Source organism: Pyxicephalus adspersus, chromosome 5 (assembly GCF_032062135.1).
Source record: "Pyxicephalus adspersus chromosome 5, UCB_Pads_2.0, whole genome shotgun sequence".
NCBI classification, from domain to species: Eukaryota; Metazoa; Chordata; class Amphibia; order Anura; family Pyxicephalidae; genus Pyxicephalus; species Pyxicephalus adspersus.
In genome coordinates this window covers 139777519-139805085 of record NC_092862.1, presented here as the reverse complement: position 1 = coordinate 139805085, position 27567 = coordinate 139777519, and the positions used below count along the sequence as shown (strand labels likewise).

The 27567-nt window shown below is 38.6% G+C and overlaps 1 protein-coding gene across 1 annotated transcript in view; it reads right to left on the bottom strand.

Annotated features, from left to right (window-relative positions):
- NXPH1 (neurexophilin 1) overlaps positions 1-27111 on the bottom strand; it is a 205629-nt gene extending 178518 nt beyond the window's left edge. Inside the window, exon 1 of the mRNA XM_072412940.1 lies at positions 26630-27111. Coding sequence (XP_072269041.1) covers positions 26630-26683 — 54 coding nt within the window. The 5' untranslated portion in view covers positions 26684-27111. The remainder of the gene's footprint in view (positions 1-26629) is intronic.
- Between the last annotated feature and the right edge of the window lie 456 nt (positions 27112-27567).

The window sequence follows — 27567 nt, the reverse complement described above, 5'->3', positions numbered from 1 at the left end:
TTCACTGTTCTGACATCTCAAACAATGGCTTTATCTCTTCCCACGTTTGTAGATTACAACTCACTTCACCTTATGTTTTGAAAATAAGAAGATGAGAAGGAAGCCAACATTCACTGGTGGAGAACCAGTCTCTGCAATGAAAACACATGGATCTGGAAGATTCCCCAATAGAGAATGGTTGGTAAATCTCGCATTCAGCAATGGAGACTTGAGGTTCTCACACCCCAAGCTTGGTGCTCGGTGCCTGCAATCCTAAATCCAGTCCATTCTCCTTATTTTGACTTGACTTGGAGTAAAAAAAACAACAAATCCTGAACCAGGCATGCTAATACATTGAGTTCTTTAAATGTTTAAAAGCTGCTGTCTGCCCATCACCACATTAGATGACATTATGGATTAGACCACACTCCGAGCTCCTCGAATATTCCCCTGTTGGTTTTGTGTATCGCTTATAAATCATTTTCCTCCAATAATACCTTAATGTTTGCTAAACAATCCCAATCTGTCAGTTGTTATGACGTCTAATGAAATAACAAAATGAATAAACAATGAGGCGGAAATAAATTTGTTCGGGAAAGAGAAGATATTTTCTGCTTGTTAACTAATCACGCTCAACACAGGAGAACCGATCCTTGAACCATATCAAATCTTGTTAGCTGAGATTGGTGGATTGGCAAGGTTAAAAGACTTCAGCAGAATGCATTAAAATGTGACCCCTGCTTCCAGGGAAGGAATGGGAACCATTGGCGTGAAGGGACTCAAACACAACCAGCTAGCTATTTCATGGTAGGTTATTTATCAAGAAATTGTATCTTACAAAGTGTGCTTCCAACTTTGATGGTAACGGTTTTGGAAAGGTTCCTTTCCTATTCCAACATGACTGTGCCCCTGTGTGCGATAGCTGTTCTGTAAAAAACATGGTTTGATGAGTTTGGTGGTTGCACGAAGCCCTAACTTCGACCCTACTGAACACCCTTGTGATGCAAACCAAATGCAAGCCGGGTCTTCTCATCCAACATTAGGACTTGATTTCACAAATTTTGGATGGGTGCAAATCCTACAGAGAGACTTCTAAATATGGAAACAGGGAAATTTCTCTTAGAATGTATCTAGTTTATACTTTCTCCCAGGAGTGTGCTGCATTCCTAAGTTGTATCTCTAAATATAAGCTCTTTTCTTTGCTGGCAAATAGGTGAGAGGTTAAATATTTATATTTAAATCTCATCACTGCAGAACAATAAGGCTCGATGTACACCTATGATGAGTCTGCGGTACATCTCATCCTCACGTCAGGAAGCGCTGCATCTTGGGGAATGCTACGTGGTAGTATCTCCCTGCAGCGGCCCTATAGGGAATGGACATGGGTGGCAAGGAGCAGTAATTTTAATACTCACTGTTGCCAGCTGTCAAAGGTGCATAAGCTGGTTCTTTAAGAACCAGCAATGCCATGCAAGTGGTTGAGTGAGGTGCCAGTCATAAGAAGCCGTACAGGATTGCACAATTTAGGTGTAAATTTGCCCAAAAGTTTTTATTACACTATTGTATTGCATTGCCAGATGTAGATATTACTATTGTCATGCTGCATTGCCATTATTTTTATTGCCACCCCAAAGGCAATTTCCCAACACAACCTGCAACAATTCAATAATGCACAACGCTATGTACTATGCTTGGGATAGTACAGAAGTTTCTACTTTTCCTGTGAAGTGGTACATTGGGATGTCCATTCAAATGAGTAGTCTTTCCTAACACAATGAACGTTAATGCGAGGCCCTAATATATGTATGCTAAGAATGTATATTTATGCTATGAATGCACTAGTTGTAATTCCCCCCAATCTTTGTTTTTTTATTTAAATTAGATTGTTCCATAACTCTTCTAAGTCTTTCTGAACAAATGTCCTTTTCATTTTAATAGCTGAGAAATGTCAGCCCTGCTTATATCACACACAGGACACAAACGGATTCTGCCATGATAACTCTGTAACATCAGGAATTATCGGCCTCTTATTTTAATTGGACATAAACAAGTAATTAGCTACATTGGTCCAATGCTAAAAGTCAACAGGTTAATCAATATAGCTATAATTACTGCGTGTACAAAGGGCTATATTTAACAAGATTCTTTCATCTGCTCAGACAACTCACAATGAGGGATTGCATGTTTATTATTATTTTATTATTACCCTTTATTATTACAGCATTTGTGTTTTCTGCTATACTTTACAGTATAGGGAAAGAAATGATTCTGCAGGCCAGTCTTTCTCAAACTTTTTTTATCGCAGAACCCTTACAAAAAGCTTTCAGGTAACCCCTGGTAAAACCAATTTATTGGGGGTCATTGGAATAAAAGACTTTTAAAATTGGTACCCAGAGAAAAGAATGCCCCCTACTGTGGTAGCTAGAACTACACCTTTAAAAACTACTAAATAACATAGTTAGTACCACACAGTTGGCTTTACCAAGTGGTATTGGACCCAGAACTCCTTTAAAAGGATGTTAATCAGCCACAATTCGAGAAAGCCCTAGCAACCTCCGGGGAACTCTTGAGTTCCATAGAACCCTAGTTGAGAATGGCTGCTGCCATCTATGCATTCAGGGATAAAGGGAGGGGGGGTCAACCGAATTTCAGAACCAAGAAGGCTTTTTTGGGGCATTGCCATTTGGGCAAATTGAAAACAGTTTATAAAGGTTCAATTCTTTTTTTCAGGATCAACTGTAGGTTTAGGATTCTAAATACTCAAATTGTTTTGTTCTCCATTAAAGTCCTTGCCTTTTGGGTTCAACCAAAGCTGATGATGCAGATAAATATCTCTCTCCAATCAGCATGAGGAATAAAAGATTATGGCATTCACTGACGCCTGGCTGTCCTGTTTAACAGAGTTGTAAAATGTTTGGCACAGGTAGGCAAAGAATACAAACCTTTTGGCAGGTAATCCAGTTCCTATATATATATGTATTTTATCTGTGTATTTAGCTATTTTCCTGGCGTACCACTTTAGTGGAAACCAATGCTTAGAAAATATTCTCTGACCCAGAAGAGTTATACAGTAAAGGCCAAAGACATCCATGGGACCAGAATAGTCAAAGCCAGTGTCTGAATTTCTTTGCCTTCTTCAAAAGACAACCATCTCAATGGACGTCAACTTTTGTAGGAAGCCTTAAGTGTAACTCTTGACATCACAAAAGGACCACAAACAATATTCAGTAAAAGTATTGCTGATATTCACCAAGGATACTCTGATAGAGAAACTTCCATGTTTTCCATATGGGAGCGATTCTACACCAGAGAATGTTGGAGCAACAGTGGATTTTTTTGGAAGAAAAGGTGGGACTAGGGCACTTTCCCAGGGCTATTCCAATATGTTTGGATGAGGTTGCATTCATGAGAAAAGGTGGAGCAAGAACCAGGGAACACTTTTAGACTATTCAGACAATATTTGTCTTGCCCGTTATAGAGTTTTAGCAGCCATATGTGTATTATAAAAATAAAATTTACTAAAAAAAAAACTCTGTGTTGCATTAGTCATTTAAACTGAAAAATGTTCCAGTTTCTGATACTGATAAATGTGTGTTTCTCCTTTACCATGTAAAATGGACCAGTCTGTAAATGTGAGCGCTGCAAACAGGAGGTATTAAACACTATTGGAGACCAGCCAATACAAGCCACAAATTGTCCCTCCATATTATGGGGTGATCTCCTATTATTAGACTTTTGTGCTGGAAACATATACCAGCATGTAGCTTAATTGCACTTCGAGTAATGACTTGAAATGAAGACTATATTTCATAGATCAGCCAGCTTTTATAGAGATTTTCAAAACTCTATTCAATAATTTCCAGCAAAGCTTTGTGATCAGAAAAGTCAATATCATGTATTCAGAATGCTGCAGAATGCATTGTAAGGGTTAGAAAATAACGCAAGTAATGCGCATAATTTTATAATAAAGATAGATAGATGGATAGATAGATAGATAGATAGATAGATAGATAGATAGATAGAGGGATAGATAGATAGATAGATAGATAGATAGAGGATAGATAGATAGATAGATAGATAGATAGATAGATAGATAGATAGATAGAGGGATAGATAGATAGATAGACAGACAGAGGGATAGATAGAGGGATAGACAGATAGATAGAGGGATAGATGGATGGATAGATAGATAGATAGATAGATAGATAGATAGATAGATAGATAGATAGTGCTGAAGCTAAGGACAGCTCTTCTGTAATACGGAGAGAATCACTTGGATTCCTATAAAGTACGTGAATGCTCCCAGTCTGTGCTATGCAGGGTTTATCGGCAGCACTGATGCCTGGCATGGAGAACAGCCTCCTGTCACTGTTGGTCGTTTGGTTGGCTGAGCGACAGATGTTGCCGGTGAACCATGGCTGCCTATATCACCGAGAAGAACACAATGAAATATCCGTCAAGGGAAAGGTGACAATTTTCATGCACTGAGCTTACCATCCTATATGAGGGTTGCCAAACCATCCCTTTTTATTACTGACACATATGAATTGCACAGGTGCTGACATTTAATAAATTCAGATTAAGTGAATGGATTTATCTACATACCCATTACAGCTAGAATGAAACTAGGGGGATGGTTTGAAGATGGTAAGGTAATGTTACTTCAAAATAGACAACTCGTCACATTGTCCTACCGGGTAAGGTTAGGTACTGCTAGGGGTTGGTTTTGGGGTAGGTTAGCTTCTGCCAAAACTAGGAACTAGATACAGGGGTTCCAGAAATAAGGGGTGGGGTTTAGGGTGTGCTAGGGAGGAGTTACGATTGGACACCAGGAAGGAAGGGGATGAATTTAAGCAACAAGGAATGGGGGGGGGGGGGGGGGGGTTAGGTAACAGGCAGTAGCGTGGTAAAGCATACCAAAACCCTTGATACCAACTAGTACCTATTTCCTCATAGCCAGCGTCTTCTTTCTTCTGTTGCTGTAGACATTTTTTAGATATCTTGATTGGCAAGGCCAGGTTGACAATACTTCTATGCAAGCGCATTCATTCACTTCTTTGCATGTGCAGGGGAAGCCGGGGTTGCCAGGGATTCTGGCAACCAAAGCTGGAGCAATCAGGCAGGAGGGAGAGAAGGGAATTGTTGAAGGGACATCGTCTTTCCCTTTCTGCAATAATGACCTGCCTGATTGTGGATTCTGAAAATTTTAGTTACACTCTAAGCTTTAGACACCAGAAACCTCCAAGTACCTTCCCTTTGTGATCCATAAATGTATGAGCAGACCTGGCGCAGTCATTGTGTCGTCCCATTCCTAGCGCTATATTAGGCAATCACATAATAGATGATCTCCAGCCAATAGAAAGCAGGATTTTGGATTGCATTATTATTACAATATTATTATTATTATTATTATTAATAATATTATTATTATTAATAAACAGGATTTATATAGCACCAACATATTCTGCAGTGCTGTACATTAAATAGGGGTTGTAAATGACAGACGAATACAGACAGTGACACAGGAGAAGAGGACACTGCCCCGAAGAGCTTACAATCATGTGATATAACAAAGGCCAATCAAGCTCTGCTCACTGTTTTCTTTATAGAACACCCAGATATTCCAAGCTGCTGTAGTGTTTTGTGTAAATGGTGAAATCGCTGCAGTGCACTACCTAAATTTGCTGTAAACAGGCATTCCTACAACCAGGTTACATTGCAGGCACCCTAGAGTGCATAGGCAGCCAATTCTTTATTAATAGGCTACATTAACTTGCTTCGCTCCTCCAATGACCTACTACTGACTTCCTCTCTCATAACCTCATCACACGCACGGCTCCAAGACTTTTCTAGAGCTGCCCCGACTCTCTGGAATGATCTTCCTCATCCTTTTCAGCCCTTTCTGCCCATTTAAAAGAACACTCAAAACCCAATTTTTCAAACTTGCCTACCCATCTTCTTCTGTCTTTTGAAACCCTCACTACTTCCCACCACTATATATCTCCCCTCTTATTCTGTGATACTTCCCCCACCTCCTAGATTGTAAGCTCTTCGGGGCAGGGTCCTCTTCTCATTCTGTGTCACTGTCTGTCATTTGCAACCCCTATTTAATGGACAGCACTGTGTAATATGTTGGCGCTATATAAATCCTGTTTAATAATAATAATAAACGCAATACATGGTAATGGTTGGTGCAACACAGAATCATTCATGTGTTAAATAAAGCCAACCTCACATCACTCCATCACCAGCACTGACAGTCATTTTCCAGGTTAAGGATCTTTAGCCATGGTGATTGGCCTGGCCAGAATAACGTAACTCCCTCACTTTTTTTCTGCATCTGATCACATATGTCTATGTCTGCAGATAATAAAAGTGAGGACACTTTGTGTTCTGGCTGTTCCCAGAACAATATTGATCAGCTGTGATTAGTAATTCCCTCTTGAGCAGTTACTTGGTATCTGCAGAACTTTACTGAGGAACATAAGCATCTTCCACAATTTTCATGCAAACTCCAAAGAACTGACACAGTATACATTATACTTATTATGTGTTTTTAAATCAGTATTAGCATGTAAAAAGAAGAGAAAAACATTTTAAAATGCACAGAAACCACCTGCAAACGTGTAATGCACAGCAAATAATGGTTACAAATCTATTCCCTTTCCGGTTCTTTCATCTATCAAAGAGCTCCGTATGAGATGGGATGAAAAGCCCTCGTGTATTATTCTACTGTCACCAAAAAAACATCAAAAATGTAAGACAGTTCTGTTACTTCATAAACAGGTGTCAGTTGTTTTTTGTAATCTTTTTTTTTGTTCATATTAAAGGAGATTTTTGTTTAATCTGTAGATAAATTCAAACATCCAGAAACCTCTTGACAGTTAAAGTAAAACGTTCACAAACGGAGAATATAATTTAAATATTACAAAGATTTACCTAGTCAGTAGATCCAGGGATAAAGGGCAGCTGTATCTATATACAAAATAATTTTTCTTGTGCAACATGTTTCCACCACCTTCTACGTCTTTCTACTGGCCCCTATTATGGTGAACCCATATTGCTATCCTCATAGGTATAAGTGGGTAATTGATCATTTTTAGTATTCTGTCTATCTGCTTGTTTAACCAACTTTTCTCTGTTGAAGAGCTTTTGAAGAGATAAAAATTGTTCAGCACTTTCCTCTTCTAGGAGTATCCAATACCTGCTCTGTGGTTCCATTGCCCCACCTGTATGGCTGGGAAGGAATTGGGTGGATGGGCTCCTTGTAGTTGCATTGTCATAGGCAGGCTAGGAAAGCTGTAATAAGAATCCCCTTCCCCATATTTATCAATGTCTCATCACATGTTGGCCCTCTGGATTTCCCTAGCTTGGTCACCCGTATTGCATTACCCAGCAGCACATTGCCTAGGTTCAAAAAGATTGACGCCCCAGGGAAGCTTCAGTAAGTATCACCAATGGTTGATGGTCAGCAATGGTGCATGACCGTAAGAATGTTGTCATTAGCTGGTAGTGTCAGGGAACACATACCCTCTGATGGCCGCCAACTAATGGAAATGGTCTTGTATAGCGGCAGTAAGTGAAACTACACACTGTATTCTAATTGTGTAGTTTTAAGGGACCCCAAATGCTGCTTAGCTTGCCAACAAAGTAGTCAGTTGGGAAGACTTTGATAAGCACCTTCATTGACCTGCAGTTGTTCTCCTTCTACTAAGCTGCATCAACCTGCTTCAAGCTGCTTTTGCTTTCCATTGCCTTGTATAGCATATGAAGCTGTTCTTCTGCTCCATTGACATATATTTCTCATTGCTTTTTAAAAAGCTGCCACCATATTGGGCCCCGAGCTGGCAAATAATGATATCATGGACTATTGGATGATCTATTTTTATATCCTCTCCTATCTTGTTACAGCTTCATTTAGTTAACAAATTTTTTCTGAAATTATGCTTGCCGAGGCGGTAAACGTTGAGATTGCCATTTTTAGAAAACGTATCTTCAGGTTAAAAGAAACTGGGACAAAAATGAAAGCAGGTTGGTAAGTAAAGAACATAAAATGAAATTATCAACTTTGATTACTTCTGTTATTTTACATGATATGGTTTTACACCCAACAGCCAGAAGTACAAATATAATTCCATTCTTAGTTTTCTCCGTCTCATCTGATTTGAATAAAGAAAGCTGGTCATGGGAGACACATGGAGGATGGTATTGATGAGCTCTGCAAATTGCCCAGTTACTCCATGGTCACTGGAGATGGGTGAATTCAGAATGGGTTCTATACTGGTTTGGCAAAAGTTCCTTAATATTCCTGAACCTGTTCTCTGCCAATGGTTGTAAAAGCAAGAGGTGCTCCCCTTATCTGTTGTCAGGTGCCTCTGCCAGCTCTTATTGAAAAGGGTGAACAGCTTCCCCATTGGCTGGTTTCTGTTGAGTAAGGTGCCTGTGATCACTGGCATTTGGCCAGGAGCCAATGTTGACAATCTCCATATTGGTTGGTGGTTGTTAGAAGAGGCACTACCCTGTATGAACTAATCAAAGTGAGCTATTTTAGTAAACATAGTACCCAGGCTTACCATCTTTTCTAACAGTAGTAAACAATATGTTGCAAGCAGAGACCATTTTCATTGGCTGGTTAAGACCACCATTAAGACCTCCAACCAATCAAAGGTGTTCTCACCACCGTTTTATTGAGAATAAGCTTTTATAAAATGAATAGCGGCAGCTGCTTTATTAGGTATCCCTAATGCTGCTTTTCCGGGCAAGGTTTACAAGGTCAAAGCCAAATATTAGCCAGCTGAACATTGCTCAAGCCACACTGAGGAATGTTTTATCTAGTTTTGTGAATATTACATTTTAAATATAACTATTTCATATTTGCCTATTAAGGCAGCAAGTGGAGCTGCCATTGTGGGTTCAACTGGTAAAGTGACATAATTCTGTTGATTATAGACCTCAATAACTCAACTTGAAATTGACACATAGGTCAATGAAGGTTTATTTGATATTGTATACCTTTTTTTTACTGTTTTCATCCAATTTTTGCAGTGATACATCGGCATGAAGGCTGTAGAATAGGCACATGGTATACAATTTAGTGCAATATAGGCCAGTGTTGCTACAGTAGTACCGGTAGTAGCCTATAGTGTTGAGCGAACCTGAACTGTAACGTTGGTGGTGTACAATTTATACCCAACAACCAACCACCACAACTTGCAGTGGATAGCTGTGGTTGTGGCTGATCAGAAGCCAAATGGCAGTTAGCTATGTAGGACAAGGGGAACCAATGTATCTTCCACCAGTCCATCTGCAAAATGTCTGCACTTCCTAGCCCAGTGTTTCTCAAACTTTTTAACACTGCGGAACTCCTTGAAATAACTTTTAAGCCTTCAGGGAACCCCGGCTATAATTACTATATCCACAGCTCTCAGTACATTAGTGTGATGGTCATTAGGAAGAATTCCTCTTACATTGTTGGCCATTGTGAAGAATGTCACCCTTACAGATAGCCAAGAAGATCCTTTGTGTGACTTAGACTGACCTGAGAGTCACAAATTGCTCATCGCTCAAGGAACTCCTCTGGAGGAACCCTAGGGCTCCATGAAGCCCTGATTGTGAAACACTGGTCTAACACAAAATGTTACATTTCTAAAATCCTAAAGTGTTTCATGCATGCTAAGTTATATGAAAATATAATATTTGCATTTATTAAAAATTTAGGATCAGCCAATACTTCATTGTTTAATTGCAGAAAGGACCCGGCGATGTTCCTGCTACAATAAGCATTCTTAACTGCCTGATCACCCCCTTTGACAAAATCTTATCATTGGTTAATGGGATACTCAGCACATCCCGGCCACATCCCGGCTTTCCGTACAGCTTCTGGGATAGAATGAACTCCTGCACGCCTGTTCATCATCCCAACCCAGCCAATCAAGATAGCCAAAGATTAGAACAAAGAGGAGAAGGAAGAAGATGGTGGCACCCATGAAAGAATAGGGACAGGTGAGTAAAACTGGTTTAGTTCTGATCTAAGCTGAATTTTTAATTGATTTTTTTTTTACTCCAATCAAAATATCCAATTTCAACTGAAAACAATTGTTAGAATCCTACAAAAAAATCTGCCATGATGCTTAGAAATACTGTTACAGTTAATATCAGACATTTATTCACCTTCCATCAATCCAAAGATCAATAACAACTCTGAAAATCCTTTTTGTCACAAAAATATCACCCATTTCTCTAAACCCCCTCATAAGGTCAGATGCAGCTCATTATCAGTGTAGGTTGACGGATATGAGAAGTTTGACTCTGGCTCCATTTTTAAGTCTCCAAGTGCAATTTGCTGTTTCCTTTAACGGCTTTCCTATAATTCACCCTCCACAATCCCACGCACTCACTGCAATACTACAGCCTGCTCTCTCTCCACTGTTCACCTATTATGACTTTCAATTACATCCCAACCCTCCGTGCAAAACCAGAATTACTTCTCAAATGCTTTCACCTTCCTCCTCCCACATTGTCACACAGAAATCCTACTGCGGCTCTCTGGGCCAAAGAAAAATCTTTACAGCGATCGAAGGAGCAGACGGAAAGAATGGACAGGTTTAGATATTGGAATGGCATCCTTTAAATTTTTAACTATATGTTAGAAAAAAGTATAAAATGAAAATGTATCTAAACGTGTGAAATATAGGAAGATACACTGGGCCTGATTTATTAAAGCTCTCCAAAGCTGGAGAGAATACACTTTTATCAGCTGGGTGACCCAGCAAACCTTGAATAGATTTCTTAAAAGTCACTTGCTGTTTGTTAGCAAATGTTTTAAATCCTGGACCAGATCCATTCCAGGTTTGCTGGATCACCCAGCTTCACTGATGAAAGTGAATTCTCTCCAGTCTTGGAGAGCTTTAATAAATCAGGCCCACTGTGTGAAATGGTTTATATTTGGGTACGTAATAACAAAAAAATATATATTATTAGCTGAACTCCAGCTTTCCCTTGCACAGTGTACAGTTCTAACTGTTCCTTGTCTAGACTGAAATTGGTTCACTGCACACTGCTTATCACAATGTGCATTGGAAGCTGCAGCAAATCAGATAGAGCCTGCCTTCTTTTCCTTGCTGGACGATATCCAGCATCATCCAGTCATTTTCTCCCTAGCCTGTTCTTAGCTTACCCTTTTAATTTATTTTATTTCAATTCTTTCAATCCTGAAGGCTCAGCATCACATATGAGCCCTACCTAGGGTGGTTTGTAAATATAACCTGCCTAGGAATGCTCACCCTCCAGACATCCACCCTTTCAAGTCATTTTCATTTTTGTGTAAATACTCCAAAAACCCAACCCATTTAATGCATCAGAAAAGTACTGAGACCAGGAACTGTGATGTTTTCAGCAAGCCATGTATAGCGCCCTGCATAGAGCTCACCTTTAAATTCCTGAACATTACAATAAAAATAATACAAAGTTGCTTCTTTTTGCTTTGTATCTCCACATTTGGAAATCACCAGCACTACAGAAAAGATTCCATGGGAATGCTAAGTCACTATATTTTTGACATTTACCTGTCCTGGGTTTTTGGTGATTTCAGGGTATTGCACTCTTTGTCTCCTGTGTCCCATGGCCTATGCTTCTCTGTTTAACTGCCGATGATGTTTGGAAGAATGTCACCCTTACAGATAGCCAAAAAAATTAATGGTGTCACTTAAACTGAACTAAGAGACACAAATTGCTAATTTCTCAAAGAAGCCCTAGAAACTTTTGGAGGACCCCCAGGGTTCTCATGAAGCCCTGGCTGGGAAACACTGCTCATACAAAAAACAAAAATACATTTTTTAAATCCTGAAGTGTTGCATGCATGATAAGTTATATGAAAGTATAACATTTGCAGCTGTTTATTGGATATGTATATATATATATATATATATATATATATATATATATATATATATTATATATATATATATATATGGTATGTATATTCAGAGCAGCTTTCAATTCACCAGCAGGGGTCAGTGCAGAACACAAAAGGTTGACAACACTCCTGCACTGATGAAGGGCTGTTGCTGGAATCTGTTGCCATTTGTATGCTTTTTGTTACTTGAATAATTAAAACATAACTGCAATATAAATATATATTTATACCGGTATATATATATATATATATATATATATATATATATATATAAATCTGTGCAAAATTTTACTGTACATATTGCAATGCATATACACACACACATAGCACAGGTATATAAAAATAAGATTTAAATGATAAGTCCTTAGCGATACAGCATAATGTGTCTTTTATTGCTCCCCTGCATCTGGCCCATCTATCTCAGTAAATTCCATCCCCTAGCCTCCTATCTCTTCCTTATCTCCCCTGTAGAATATTTGTACTTTCCCTCTCCTCTCTTCTGACCCTTGTACTGTTATTCAACAACCCTGCATTTTAATTAACTACGCCGCAACACACTGCATGCTTTGTTCACCCCCGGTCAAATGTTAAACAGAAATAGAGATGTAGCCAACACTACATAACCCCCAACCAAGCAAATGGAAAATAAAAAAATGTAAAGAATAAAGCAATACATAAATTTCAATGGTAGAGCTGCACTACTTACTGCTACTATTGCAACAATAATATTAATATTGAAGAAAAAGGAATAATTTTTCACTAAAAAGATGGGAAAAGGGAAATTTGAGGATAACTTATAATAGAATTAAAAAAAAAACTTAAAAAGGTAAGGGGGATACAGAGAACCTGTTATAAAAAATGCTGAAATGTTGTGCATTATTGTTATTACATTTTATGGAATTTTTTTATTTGTGTTTTTATGTGTTTATGTGTCCTTTCTGTACAATGATTCAAATTTTCATGGTTTTATTTGAAATGAAATCTCCCTCTAGTGGTCAAACAATGCATTTACTGTGCTGCACAGCTAAGCAGAAAGCACAGCATGTATGAAATATGAAGCAAGGCTGTCCACATCTGAAAAGGTACAATGTTAAAATAAATGAAAGTAGGTTTTCTAAAACATTAAAACTGGTTGATAAAATTGTTTCAAGGAAAGGAAATTCAAGGAAAAACATTTTTAGCAAAAGATACTGCACACCAACCATTGCCCCATACATCCTCTGCACTTGGTCATGTTATCTGTGTTGTCACATAATCAAGGAAAGGATACCTTTTTTTATATGCATCAATAAAATGGGCGGCTGTAAATTGGAAGCATTGAGGGGGCTTAATTGCGAGTGCTTCCTAGCCATAATTTGCATTGGTGCCATACAGTGATAGCAACCAAATCAGCTCCTGCCTTGCACTAGTTAGCCATACACAGCCATTATTTATTTGCTGGAAGCTAATATAGTCAGGCAATGTGGTACATGATGAGATAGGTATGGGGTTTGTATGGAACTGGTCCATTATAGTGAATAATGACAAGCTCCATGCAGACCCTTCGTTGCCTAAAGGTACCCTGGAGGGTGCAAACATATTGATATATGAATTATGACCAAAAGAAACAGGCACACAATGACATAAAAACACTAATCACTTAACTCTTTCTCTAGACATAAAAAGAACCATATAGGAGTCATTTATCAAGCCCAATGAGATGCAAATCAGACTGCAACACATTTAATGTGTCTTTGTGACCCGTGCATCTTCATTTATTAAGACAACTGCAACACATCTGCAAGATCTGAGACAGATTTATTACTAAATGAGACCCATTTTCACTCTAAACAGGCGCACAAATAAGAAGTGGTCAGGGTCAGGGTTATATTTTGTCGCAGTGCGACTTTAGAGTGGCCAAAGATTGAATTTATGGCTCAAGCTGTATCCTTGTAATAAATCTGTTGCATGATCTGCCTTACTGCTCCTGTGTTGCATTGCTTTGCAGAATTGATAAAGATCCCCACCACTGACTTGCAGATACATTCGCAGAAAGTAACTCCACTAAAATTTCAAGGCTACACAACTATCACTTCCATTTCCAAGCCAATGGATGGTGGCTTCCTGTTGATTCTCCATGCAGAGAGTCAACAAATGGAATGTATTCAGCTATATGAAGGTACAACTTTTTCTTTTGCATAGTGTGGGGTGGTAGGAAAGCAAACCAGAAAAGGCGATGATCTTCAAAGCAGTGTGCAAATGTTAGAATATTGCCACTGAGATGGAAAAGAGTTTAGTGCTTGAACAGCGTCATCACATTGATCACTCGACGACCCACATGAATGGCTGCTGTTGTTTTCTAAGAGGATGGAAGCAGCAGGGAGCCTCCTACTTGTCCTCCCCCCTTCTATGGAACAAAGTTGCTGTCTTTTGGTGAACTGATCAATATGAATAATTTCCGGCAATCATCACTGAGTGTCTGTATGTGTCTAGTGTAATAGGGGCACTTGGCCATTTACCTACCAGCCATGGCCCAATATAATTTCAGTTTTGAGTTCTTATTATTATTACACAATATTTATATAGCGTCGATATATTACACAGCGCTGTACAAAGACCATAGTCATATCACTAGCTGTCCCTCAAAGGAGCTCACAATCTAATCTATCCCTACCATAGTCATATGTCATTATACAGTCTAAGGTCAATTTTAGGGGGAAGCCAATCACCTTAACTGCATGTTTTTGGAATGTGGGAGGAAACCAGAGTACCTAGAGGAAACCCATGCAAACACGGAGAGATCCTGCAAACTCCATGCAGATAGTGTCCTGGCCACAAATTTAAACCTGGGACCCAGCGCTGCAAAGGCCAGAGTGCTAACCACTAATACACCATGCTGGGTTGGCATTTACAGTATATACAAAATCAAACAGGGGCTCACAAAAGCATTAATATCCTAATATAGTTTTCAGTCTCAATAAATATTTAGTAATGGGTCAAAAATTACAGCACCACATCCCTAAGAATATACATATTCTCTAACAACAATTATGGGACCTTAAATGGTATTGATTAAAATGTATTTTTTATTACACGCTCAATTTACAAAAATTAAAAAACAATTGCATGACAATATGTGACCACTTTATAAACACATCAACATTTGTAATTAGAGTATTTTGGAAAAAAAAATTGTAATGATCTTTTCCCAACGCGTTTCGCTTTAATTGTTTCATAAGGAGGAACACTTGCTGAAGAGTCTTGTAATATTATGCTGTTTATTGTCCAACTTGATCACAGTATTTTAAAGAACATCGGTGTCACATAAAAGGAGAACATCTGAGGTTTGGAAATATAGATTTGTCCGCAGAACAACCAGATGATCATCAAGCAGACCACAGTGGGGCTGTGCTCCATATATCTCTCTTATATCCAGACACATATGGCAGCAGCGTGGTAAGGAATGTAATAAATAATACATTTTAACCAGTACCATTAAATTCCATAATTGTCGTTAGTGAATAGTTTTTAATATATTTCAAGCTTTGATCATAAGGACATGCATTAATCTCCTTGTTTTTGTTACAGCGTGACAACAGGGTTACAGCACCCCATTCTTCAATTGTCCTTGTCACCCTGTTACATGCTCTCCTCATGGAGATTATAAACTGCACATTGCACAAGCATGGTCCACTCTTGTTACCATCAACAAACCCAGCCTGAGAAATGACATTTAGCAGTTCCTGGTTTGCATGAAGAAATTAGCCGCAAGAGGCTGCAGAAAGAACCATTAGCTCAGACATGCAAAAAAGGTGAAATAATAGTTCAGTTGAAAAAAAATGACAATTGCTTGGTTACACAGGGCATCAGTATGCTGAATGTCATTCATCTGGGAAGGAGGGGTTACATCTATTGTGATTTCCTATTTTTTCATTAGAAGGTAGTGATTTATGTAAGACCTGGTTTTGGAAAATGGTTGTCTTTTTTTTATAAAGTACTGCAGAATTAGTTGTCTAACAACCTTTTTATTGAATAAAAATCTGCTCCATTTAATGTCTTCTGAGCTTCTACAGAACTTTATATCATCCCGCTTGATAGTAAATGACTTTGTCTGCTTGTTAAATCAAATTTCCTATGTCCATAAAAAAAAGAAAGGCTTTCACTAAGTAACAGAAGGTTGTTACAAGTCATTCGCAGGGGGGTGAAGTGTCAGTATTAATGACTAGGAAACCACGCATAGCCTACTTTCCTGCAAGCATCATCTCAACAGCCAATCAATACCAGCGCCTTTGTGTTCACATTTATCAAAATTAAATGGACTTCATTCAATTCCTATGACTTAAGTATTGCAAAAGAGTTAAACACTGAGGCTCCAACAAGGTCGGGGATGGAAATCGATAAGGATTCTTCAGCATTTGATGCAAACATCAACATCTTTCATGGATCTTAAGTTGAGGTCCCCTCTTTGGGGTTTGTGACAAGCCTACACCAGCGGGCTTCAAAGGCAGCGGATAAGCGCATTGAACTGCAAGACAAATTAAATCCTCTTATCTACTGCAAAAATAGATCTGCATCAATGTGCTTGTCAATTAAATAACAATTTAATCTTTTGTTATTTATTGCAGAAATCATTAAAAAAATTTTGATATAATAAACTACAGTTCTAGTTATCACTTTTAGGCCTTCTTTGGGGCAAAAAAGCTTGGTGTCCATCCGTCTTGGGTGTTGTGTATTTGTGGTCAGCAGGGTAAAATCTTTGGACTTTTGTTTTATTAAGGTTTGCAAATCGTATTTATAGAAGGTTTCATGGGGGCCAGGGATACTGGCTTGAAAGAACCTGAACGAGCATTGGAGGGGGCAGTGATCTACTTCTTTATTGTATAGTATAAGCCACTGAACAAATGCTGGCTTTTGTAGATATTTAAGCCATGGCAAACCTATAGAAAAATTAGAGTTGAAATTGTGAAGCATGCGTGTCTAAGAAAGATATGTACCCCATGGGGCTGACACTAAGGATGTGGCACAAACAGACATATCATTATATTGCACTTTGGTGACATTGTGCATGACACTTTGTTACAGTACAAATGCACAATTTGATTTAAACGGCACAATGGAATTCGCAACCCATCCAACAGGGGCTCGCACACACACCCACATCATCTTCCTCTAGGGGTTTCTTCTATTGTGTCCATATAAATGGTACATGTATTATCTCTTTGTATCTCATTGCTGTAATCAAAGAGAAAGGAGTTCATTCGTCCCTGGGGAAGATGTCTTCTTTTCCCGTCTAATCTATTCTAGCAGGCCTTTTCAACATTGGAAAAGTTATGAATCAATAGTGGATGCAGGTAAAGATTGCTGCTGGTCTGCTATAGCTCTGAAGCTTCAAATACCAATACAATTCAGCAAAGGGAGCTCTCCGCGGTGCTGAAAAGCAAATCTCCCCCAGCTGAGCTCCTCAGCGCCTATACATAGTCTGCAATAAATTATAAGAGCCTACAAGAGCACACAGGGACAGCCTAGACTTGGCGGGGAGGGGGCATTTCAGGGCTTTGTTACAAGATACAATGGGAGCTCCAATTCACGAATCACGTCAGAGATACTTACACATTGTATTATCTTAACGCCATAATACCTGGAGAGGCGCTGAATACAGAACATGATATATATCAGTTACAAGGATATTATTGAACCCCACCCACAGCTAAAGCAAATGCAACACTTAAATGGATGGTTCAGCTTCAAATTACAGAGAGACAACCCACAATCATGGAAGAGAGAGCAAAATAAAGGCAATTAGAAAATAGAAAAATGAGCGAAAGAAAGAACGACAAAGAGAGAAAGATGGAAAAAATAAATAAATCTGAACTACAAAGCATGAACTTTAATTCATAATGCAATGAAAACTGTTCCTGAGCAAATATGGAATATTGCTTAGAACTGGATAGAAATTAAGGGAACAGTGATTATTTTTTTGGTATAGCAAAAATAGGCGAAATATTATAAATAGATGGATAAATAAAAAATAAAAATAAAATAAAAACTCAAATTCATATTAAAAAATGTATTAGAATATAAAATAAAAATATTTTGATTCTTTATGTGTATATATTGCTGAATGTTTTACTATATTTTTTTATATATATATTTGGCACAGGCCACCATGCTTGTCGGGACATGTATTGGACGGCGTCCGAGTGTTAAGAAATTCATTTCACTTATGTAGATTCCAGTGACCCTAATCCATTTAGTCATTTTTTTTGTTCTCGTTCGACGGGTTTCACACCATTTATCTGCTCTCCATCACCGGTAGCCTTTCTATGCCTCAGTGGCACAGGGAATTAGAAAGACTCAGGACCCGAAGCACAGATGGTTTCTAAGGAAACACCATTTTTTTTTTCATTCTCCAAAGCAGCAATTTATGTTATTGTGAGTAAAATAAATAGACCAAGACAGCCCATAACATGGTCAATTCTTTCTGTGTTATCTTGATTGTTTTTTACTGTCTACAGAACTTTAAAAAGATCCAAAAGAGAAGAGGTAACATTACAAAGTAGAGGTTGGTTTTGGATCCAAAGTTTCCTTGCTTTGGTATTCAAAAGTATTCATGTCTATGTTACCCAAAGTAAATTTAATTTTTTTTTTTTTTTTTTTGCACTTTTTGCATTTTTTTACATTTTTGGACACAGTGGAGTTTTTGATCACTTGCAGACACAGAGATGTCTTTGATAATTTTAACTGATTTTTCTCTTAAAGGAAGGCCTTTCTAACTTGGAAAACTATGTAATGGTATTTTCTAATATAACTATACACCATTGCCAACTTGCAACAAATTTATCAGTTAAAAAACTAGCACAAGAATTTAGACACAAAAGCAAGAAAGACTTTTTGTAAAAATGCAGTAAACTCTAATTTGACCTAAAATGTCATAAAAAGTTTGTAGAAATCAAGAAAATAAAACTATAGGAAATCTTGCCCAGTTTCTGGCCACTTTACTGGAACCTTATGCAGGCTTTACCTATACAAATGAGTAAAAAAAGCTTGGATACAATGTTTTCACCAGGTTTAGGAGAGTTGGTCTCTTTGAATTATTACCCAGTGTGCAGTTATATAGCTTTGCCATGATATCCCAGTTGCATGCTTTGAGATATTCAAGCAGCCTGTTGTATTTGCACTGCTGATTATTCTGCAACAGCAGAACCAATATATTAAGGAAGATTTTCTGGATTTCGTCAGGCCTAAAACACTGAGAACTTTATACACCCTAATTGAATTACTTTACAGTTGAATGTATCATCAATGTGTGCTCATTGCATGATGTATACAGTTTAATGGTAGGCCAGATTGGTCACGGGATGAGGGAGGGGGATTTGTTTCAACTTTTTTACAGGGAAAGATAATTGTCTTTTTAGTGCACTAGTATAAAAATAGAAAATCCCACTGGGCATGAACACTATGGAAGTACTCAATCCCTTGTAACCATTTAAAGGGCAAGCAGACTGCCCCATATTTCCCCTACAGACAGCTTCACCCCTACTTCTATGCGAGGAAAAGACTGCATATATCACACCAATAAAAGAGTTTGCATAGTAATTGAGATTTGGGGATCGCTTAGGCTAGGCGATGGCATTTCTTGCTATCCATCTAACAGAGCCAGTGCAGGAAATTGCAAGTAATATTCATCTAGGGACTGCTTTCATTAAACGTAATTCATTCGACTTTTGCAATAAATTGAGTGACATCCGTAAAGCACTGGCTTTTTATTCTTGATGGAGTGCCTTGCCGGGCCTGGGGAATTTTTCCTTCTTCCTCCCCTCCTTTGTATTGTCACATTTCTTAAAGCGGAGTCGTCAACATGTCAATCTGCTGCTTAAAATGGCTAAAGCCCCTTATTTACCAGGCACCCAGAAAAGTGGTTTAGAAGGCTGACATAGCATTGGCGCTCGTCAAGGGCTAAACTAGCTGATAAATCAAATCCACAACTTAAATAAAGAGAACATAAGAAATAGAGAGGAAAAGAAATACAGTTGTTTGATATCACAAGCAGCCACCCAGTCGCACAATCCGATTACAGATACAGAGAGAAGAATGTCTACTGACTTTACATTTTGTCTGGACGCTGTTAAATAGTGTAGTCACCATCACAAGCCCTGCAGATCACAATCTGTACTATTTACAAGTGTTACAATCATACCAGCTTTTACTACAGATATCATTTTATTTTACAAAAGGGTTTATTTGAGTGCAATAGCCAAAGTAATTTATATCACTGAGAAATGTACTATGCTACATGGACATCTATGACAACATAATATTCTGTGTTACTAAAATCAACAATATCAATGGGTACACAAGGATATATAGGTAAAGGTGTGAGCTTGTGTGTGCCTGTGCATATACATATATGTTTGGTTTTCTTTTTTATGATGATAGATATATCAATAGATGGACATGTATATAATAAATTGATCTATATTCATGAGTTAAAGCACAGATATGCAAAAGTACATATATATATAAAAATATATATATATACTAAAATCAACAATATCAATGGGTTAAGTCCATGTATAGATAAACAAGTATATTTGGCTTTGTGAGCGTGTGTGTGTCTGTGCAAACATGATTTTATGATGATGATACTTATATTGATAGATAGATAGATAGATAGATAGATAGATAGATAGATAGATAATAAATTGAACTATTTTAAATGGTTAAACCATTGATATGCCCAAGTACATATATACTAAAGTTAATAATATCATTGAGTTAAACACAAAAAATAGAAACATTTATAGATAAGCAATGATACATGGCTGTGTGAGCTTGTGTGTATGATAATGTGTGTGTTTTTATAATGATGGTGATAGACAGACATATTGAATTCAATTATATTAATGAGTTAAATGGTATTATTGGAAAAGATACATAGATATTTAGATGTGCACAAGTATATATATATATATATATATATATATTAAATAAAATTATGTGTTATACCTATGAAATAGAAACATTTAAATATATGTGTTATGATAGCTAGATAGATAGATAGATAGATAGATAGATAGATAGATAGATAGATAGTACTAATAGACATGAGGTCAACAATATTAGGTTATAGATAAACTAAGTATATAGGTAATAATGTTTGGATGTATGTATGTGTGTGCATGTCTTTTTATGATAGATACCTAGGTAAATTATTGGACAGATAGATAGATAGATAGATAGATAGATAGATAGATAGATAGATAGATAGATAGATAGTGATGCATAAAAGTACATAAAGAAATTAAAATCTATTTTATCCTTTTTCTATACCTTCTATATTCCATTTTTAAAGACTTTCTTTACCCTTTCTATATCTCTTTCCAGGAGCTGATCATGCCACCCCTGCAATGTTCTATGTCTCCTTTCTGTTCTTTAGCTGCTCTCATTCCTTTCCTTAGACCAAATATTAGGCAGGTGGTAATGAGTTAACTACAGGCTTCCTTTACTTTCTAATAAAGGTCATTTCGTCTACCATGGATTTTTCACTTGTCCACAAAATTTTACCCTGAGCAAAAAAATGAGACACTTACTGTACCTAAAAGGTGATTTACCTCCGAGCTAAAGACTAAATATGGTCCCTTTATTGTCGATGTGACCTTTATGGGAATGAATAAAGAAAAAGCCTAAACGTGGTCTGCAGAACAGCCCAAACTCCCTGTAATTTGCAGCCTTATTACCATCTATAATCTAATTCCCAGATCAGTACAAAGTTCATTTCTAGAAGCTTTTCCAAATCTGCAGCCCGGGCGCAGCGCAAACCTCAGCACCCCGCCGACGCTTCATTGCCATCTACATGGTGAATGCTACATTAAAAAACAATGTGTATTCACATGGAGATAGATAAGGGCTGTCCAGAGGATAAAAACTTATTTTACTGGCAATATAAAAATAAAAAGCTGTCACCCGACAATTACTGAACCTTTAACCATCGAACCGGCTTTGCGATGCAATAAGTATTGTGCTCCAAATGAATATAAAATAGTGACTTTTGTATAAATGTAGATTTGTAGGGTGCTTTGTGTTTTGGGATTGTGTGAACACACGGATATGTCAGCTGTCTTTAAACGATTTGTACAAATGACGTTTAGCATAGCGTTTGTGCAGCGCTCTTCTAATAAGCTTTAACGTCTTTATAGCCTTTGTCATGCATGTTTTTTTTAATTCACACTGTGTTGGGTGGCGTTTAGAAAACTATATATAAGCGTAGCTGTTTTTAGAAGCATTTGGCATTTCAAGAATGCTGGAGAAGAAATAAAATGATAGAAGTGTTTTGATGTCTGCAATCCCCTGCAGTGTATATAGCACCCATGAATGCAGCTGGGGGTCTGGGTGTCTTAGGATGTGATAGATGATATCTATGAACCCCATTTATAGAACTGCATGCCTCTGATTGTATTGTCCTGGTTTATTTTTTATTGCAATCGCAACGAACAGTTTGCGTATTGCACCTGCAATGCAATAATATGGCTTGCTTCTGTCCTTGGGCCTGGGCAAAGTATTGTTCAGCCAGTGGAAAGCTTCATTTATCCGAGGCTGAGCTTAGGTCAATACAATGTTTACCCTTAGTAAACAACGCTGGAGTATTTCAGGCTTTTTAATACAAGATACAATGTGACTTTAGACCTTTGATTGAAGGAAGGCTCGTGCAAAACCCAATATAGACCTTTGGGCAGCTCACATTAGATCAGCACCTTCTATTGCAAAAAAACTCAATTTAACACCTTGGATAGCAAAAAAACACATTTTAACACACTAGACAGCAAAAAAAACCTAATCAGTGCAATGCACCCCTACCACCCCAATTCAACAGCTTGGATAGCAAAACCCCCAATTTAACACCTTGGATACCAATAGCCCCAAATCAGCTCTTTGGATAGCTCACTGCAGCTCAGCACTTTCCATAGCAAATATCCTAAATCAAACCCTGGGACAGCAGAAATTTGAATTTAGCATCTTGGATAACTCCCACCCAATTCAGCCCCTTGGACAGTTTAGACCCCAGCGCAGCACCTTTCATGGCTCAAATTACGCATTATGGATAGCGCAGCTCCAATTCAGCACCTTGGATAGCTCAGAGCAGCTCATAGCAAAACCCCAATGCAACACCTTGGACAGAAGAAACCTGAATTTAGCACATTGGATAACTCCTAAGCACCTGTTAAGCACCTTGGACAGGTCAGATTCCAGTTTAGCACCTTGATGGGCTCAAACCTCAAATTACGCACTGTGAAAAGCGCAACCCAAATGTAGCACCTTGGACAGCCCTGACCAACCCCTCTGCGTACTATGCAAACCATCACCTGTTACTTGGTGCATATGTAGAGTCATGATCTTTTTTATTTGGAAAACATAACTGATTTTTGTAAATTGACTTATATGATTTGTAGGAGACAAAATACAGGCACTGAAGGCCGGGCAAATTGTATAATTGTATATAGCATGCATCATGCGAATTGTGTGTTCGTGTGCGACAATTACCAGGTCACTATCATTTAGGACAGAATTAATATAGGAGATATATATATATATAAAGAAAAAGGATAAATATGTATATTATTCTAAAGAAAAGCAATACATTCATAGTACAAAATGTAAAAGGGAAAGTGAATAAATGCTGAAATAGAAATAGTGCAGAGGAAATAGGATGGACAGATTGAGATGGATGGAGGGAAAGAAAGAGATATAGCAATAGAATGATAGAAAAATCACAACTACGTGGATTATAGAGAGATAAATTATGAATAGATATTCGAGTGAAAAAAGTAGTAATTCATCAAAAGATATTTATTCATCTCAATATTCCATGTTTTTTTTATTGAAATAAATGGGAATATATTCCTATGTATTATTGTATGCGGTGTTTGATAGCTTCAGGTGAATGTCTGAGAAAGGACAGGTAATGCCATGTGTTTTTCCCCAATTCAAAAGTTTCCTGACATTTTTTTTCTTCTTGAACTGTTTTTATGGCTCAGAAAATGCCGCAATGACTCCAGCAGAATTGGAAAATTGTCTCCTATCCCACAATTGCCAACCCCCTGTGAAAATGCATTCAGGTAATGAAGTCTGTAACTAAACGGTAATTGAATCAGCATAATTTGCACACTGAATGGTTTTCAAATGCTCCCAGTTTACAATTAAAGCAGAATTAATGCGGCTTGGTGTTGCAAGCTGCATTAGGATAAATCCAAGGCGGTTGTTATAATGAGTGGAGGGGAAAAACAGTTTAAGTGCCAACAAACACATTTAAAATTTAACGCAGCATATTGATTTCTCTTTTGTTTGCCCATGTCGTTAAAAACGGCAATCACTCGGCTCTGCGATTTTTTAGACGCAGCTTGGCGCAAGGCTTGCAGGACAGTACTAAGAAAAGTTTATTAGGAAGCTTTTTTATTTCTCATCCTGCTTGTGAAAGGTCCGGATTTCCTATCAATTCAGGATATTCATGGCTGTGGCTTCTAAAGTGTAGTTCATGAATCTTAATCAAAAAGAAAAAAATTGGGGGGAGGTGGGGGAGGGTGGGGGTAAACAGCTGTGTCTGAAGCCTCAGTGTTCACCTGCCAAACCAGTGTGCCAAATCACTGTGGCGCCCTCTGCTGGTACAAATGAGGTACTGTCACTGAGCACTAGCTCAGAATTTTTGGGGCTGCTATAGATGCAAAGGTTAACTTATTTATTCACAGTAAAGTGCTAGTGGCAGTACACCGTGCAGTGTCTGCTAGTTGTCAATCATATTGACAAGGGTGTCTTTGATAAGAAGCTCTGTATTATTACCATCACACAAGCCACACATAACCACCCCCAACATATGTACACCACCCCCTACTAACACCACCCTCCCATTGTCATCTATACTGTCTCTGTGTAACCCCTTCATTACCAAAAATGAAAAAATAAAGATTTCTAAAGGTTTTAAATTAATGAAGCAATATACAATAAAGTTTATTTTATTTTATTCCTGCAACGTTTAGAAAAAGTTTGATCCATACAAGACTTATATAAGGATCATTTGTGGCTTATGGACCCCCATAAGCCAGAAATGATCCTTATATAAGTCTTGTAGGTAATACAATCCATAGGTTGGATATATGTTTCCAGGGATTACAGATCTTGTATTCTTTTCTTTAAGTTTAAAAGTAGATATAGGGAAAGTCAGACTGGCTAAGGCTTTTGCAATGTTCACTGAATGCCCTTTAGGAAGAATATATGGCTGTTCTTCTCCAGGGACCATGAAAGTGACTGTGTACTGTGAGCCCCTGCATGCTGGAGCTTGCAGTTCCCCATGCTGTGATATGTGTCAGCCTTTGCCCAACCTAGCAGGTTGGGTATCATGGTGCAGTTCTTCTGGTTTGTTATAGAATATACATGGTCTAGAATGTTTGGAGTTCTAATTCCTCTCATGATGGAGAGTCATCTACAACTTTTGCATGCTATAGACCAAACCCTTTGATTCTTCTTGCTGAGAATTATAGTTCCCTTAACTTTGGAGAGCTAGGAATATCAAATATAATTCACAATAGCAAACAGGAGTCCTTTTACCCCAAACACAAGGTGCCAGAAGCCTAAAAACAGATGGTTACGTTTGCTTTGGTCCAAACATCAACTTCTCGTTTGTTCTGTATAATAAAGCCAACTGGAACTTGTGGTTCTCCAACTGCTGTATCAGTCTATCAGCTAGTTTGATATGTAGCCCTGTAAATCAGATCTGGCTGGGACTTTAATTATCCCCAACACTGGAACATCAAGATCCTATTGGTCTAGTAGAAAGTACTGTAAAGCAAACCTGACTGAGACTTTTAGTTCTTCAACCACTAGGTAACCCAAACCATCCCTGGTCTGGGCTGTGGTTTTGTTTACCAAACCTAGCTGTAACGTTTGGTTCTAAAATTGCCGGAAGAGCCCAGATCATCCCAGGTCCAGCATGTGGTTCAGTACACCAAGCCCAACTTAGATTTTCTGTTCCCCAAGGACTGGAGAACCCATATCATGTCTGGTCTGATTTGTAATTCTGTATGCCAAATTCAACTTGGACTTTTAGTTCCCCAACCACTGGCTAACCCATATCATCCCTGGTCTAGTCCTTAGTTCTGTATACCAAACCCAGCTGGGACATTTAGTTGCCCAACCATTGGAGAGCACTAGACTTTAGTTCTGTATACCAAACCCAGCTGGGTTATTCAGTTCCCCATCCATTGAAGAGCCTAAACTATCCATGGTCTGGTTTATAATTCTGTATACCCAACTCAATTGGGACTTTTAGTTCTCCAGCCACTGGAGAGCCTATATAATCCCTGATCCAGTATGTAGGTCTGCACATCAAAGACAACTGGGACCTTCATTTCCCTAACCACTGGAGAGCCCAGAGGATCCTAAATCCAGTATGTGGTTCTGTACACCAAACTCAGCTGAGTCTTTTAGTTCCCCATCCACTGTTCAGCCCATATCATCCATAATCCAATCTGTGGCTCTAAATACCAAACCCAGCTGGGATTTGTAGTTTCCCCACTGGCTATAGTAGCCTATGACATGGTCTAGCTCTCATTTAGAAGACCCCTTGAGTACAAGACCACCCCTAATGAATTAAAGAACTGGTCCTGGGCGTTATCCCATGCATCCCCAGAGTTGAGCAACATCTGTGAAAGTCAAATGCATGCTTGTTCCTAATAGTGAGCATTGGCACAGGGCAGGTATGGCACTCACCAGCTGCAGGGTGGACTGGAGCAGTAGCGCTGACACACAGTATAGAGCATGCATCCTCCTGGATGGGACTTCCTGCCCCGATTCTCCTGCCTTGGGTGTCTAATATTCCTCCAGGAACATAAATCCACCAGCTGACATCCACTTCACAAAACCTTCACAGCTCTGGGCAGCCTGGATAAGAAGGACATTGTACAACCCATGACCACACAGGCAAGGTTACACTGCTAGACAGAATGGACAAGGGGGGCTCTGGAAACAGAAGACCAACAGAGCACGATCTGCTGAGATGAAGTTAATCCAGAAAAAAAAAAAGAAGCGATGAGATCGCACAGGGGTTGGAATTTGCTGCAGAAATCACTTGTGATCAGTGCATGTGTGAGTTTTTTTTTTTTTTTGGGAGGGTGGGGGGTGGCAGTCAGAATGCAATAGGTTGCTGAATAGGGAATAGGCAGCTCCTTGCTTGCTGGGACTCAGCTCTTTACTGATTGCCTGAGCTGCTGTATTCTGCTATAGCTTGCAGGGGGAGACCAGTCACATCCAGGGCTGCAACATCAGGGGGTGCCAGGCAAGCATCATAGAGGGCAGGGTAAGGGGTGCATGGCTATCAAAAAAGTTAGCCCTATACAACTGGCAAAGGATTCCAAGCAATGAGAAAAAAAAGCACAAACCACCAAACCCCTATACCCACCCCTTGCCATGCATGCAGTTTTATCCACAACACATAGCATGTCAAAGTCACTTGCCTGTGTGCGCATCTGTAGTGCAGAGGTCCTCAGCTTGTGCACTGTGCACCTGCACCACCTAACAACACATAGGCTGTGTGGATGTGTGCTGGTCCCAATGGTGTGTTTTGTTGCTGGATTTCGACCACTGAGCAGCTTTTGCCTTGAGGGATGTAGAAGATAATCCGTTTGCTGGTGGCACACTATGTGGAAAGT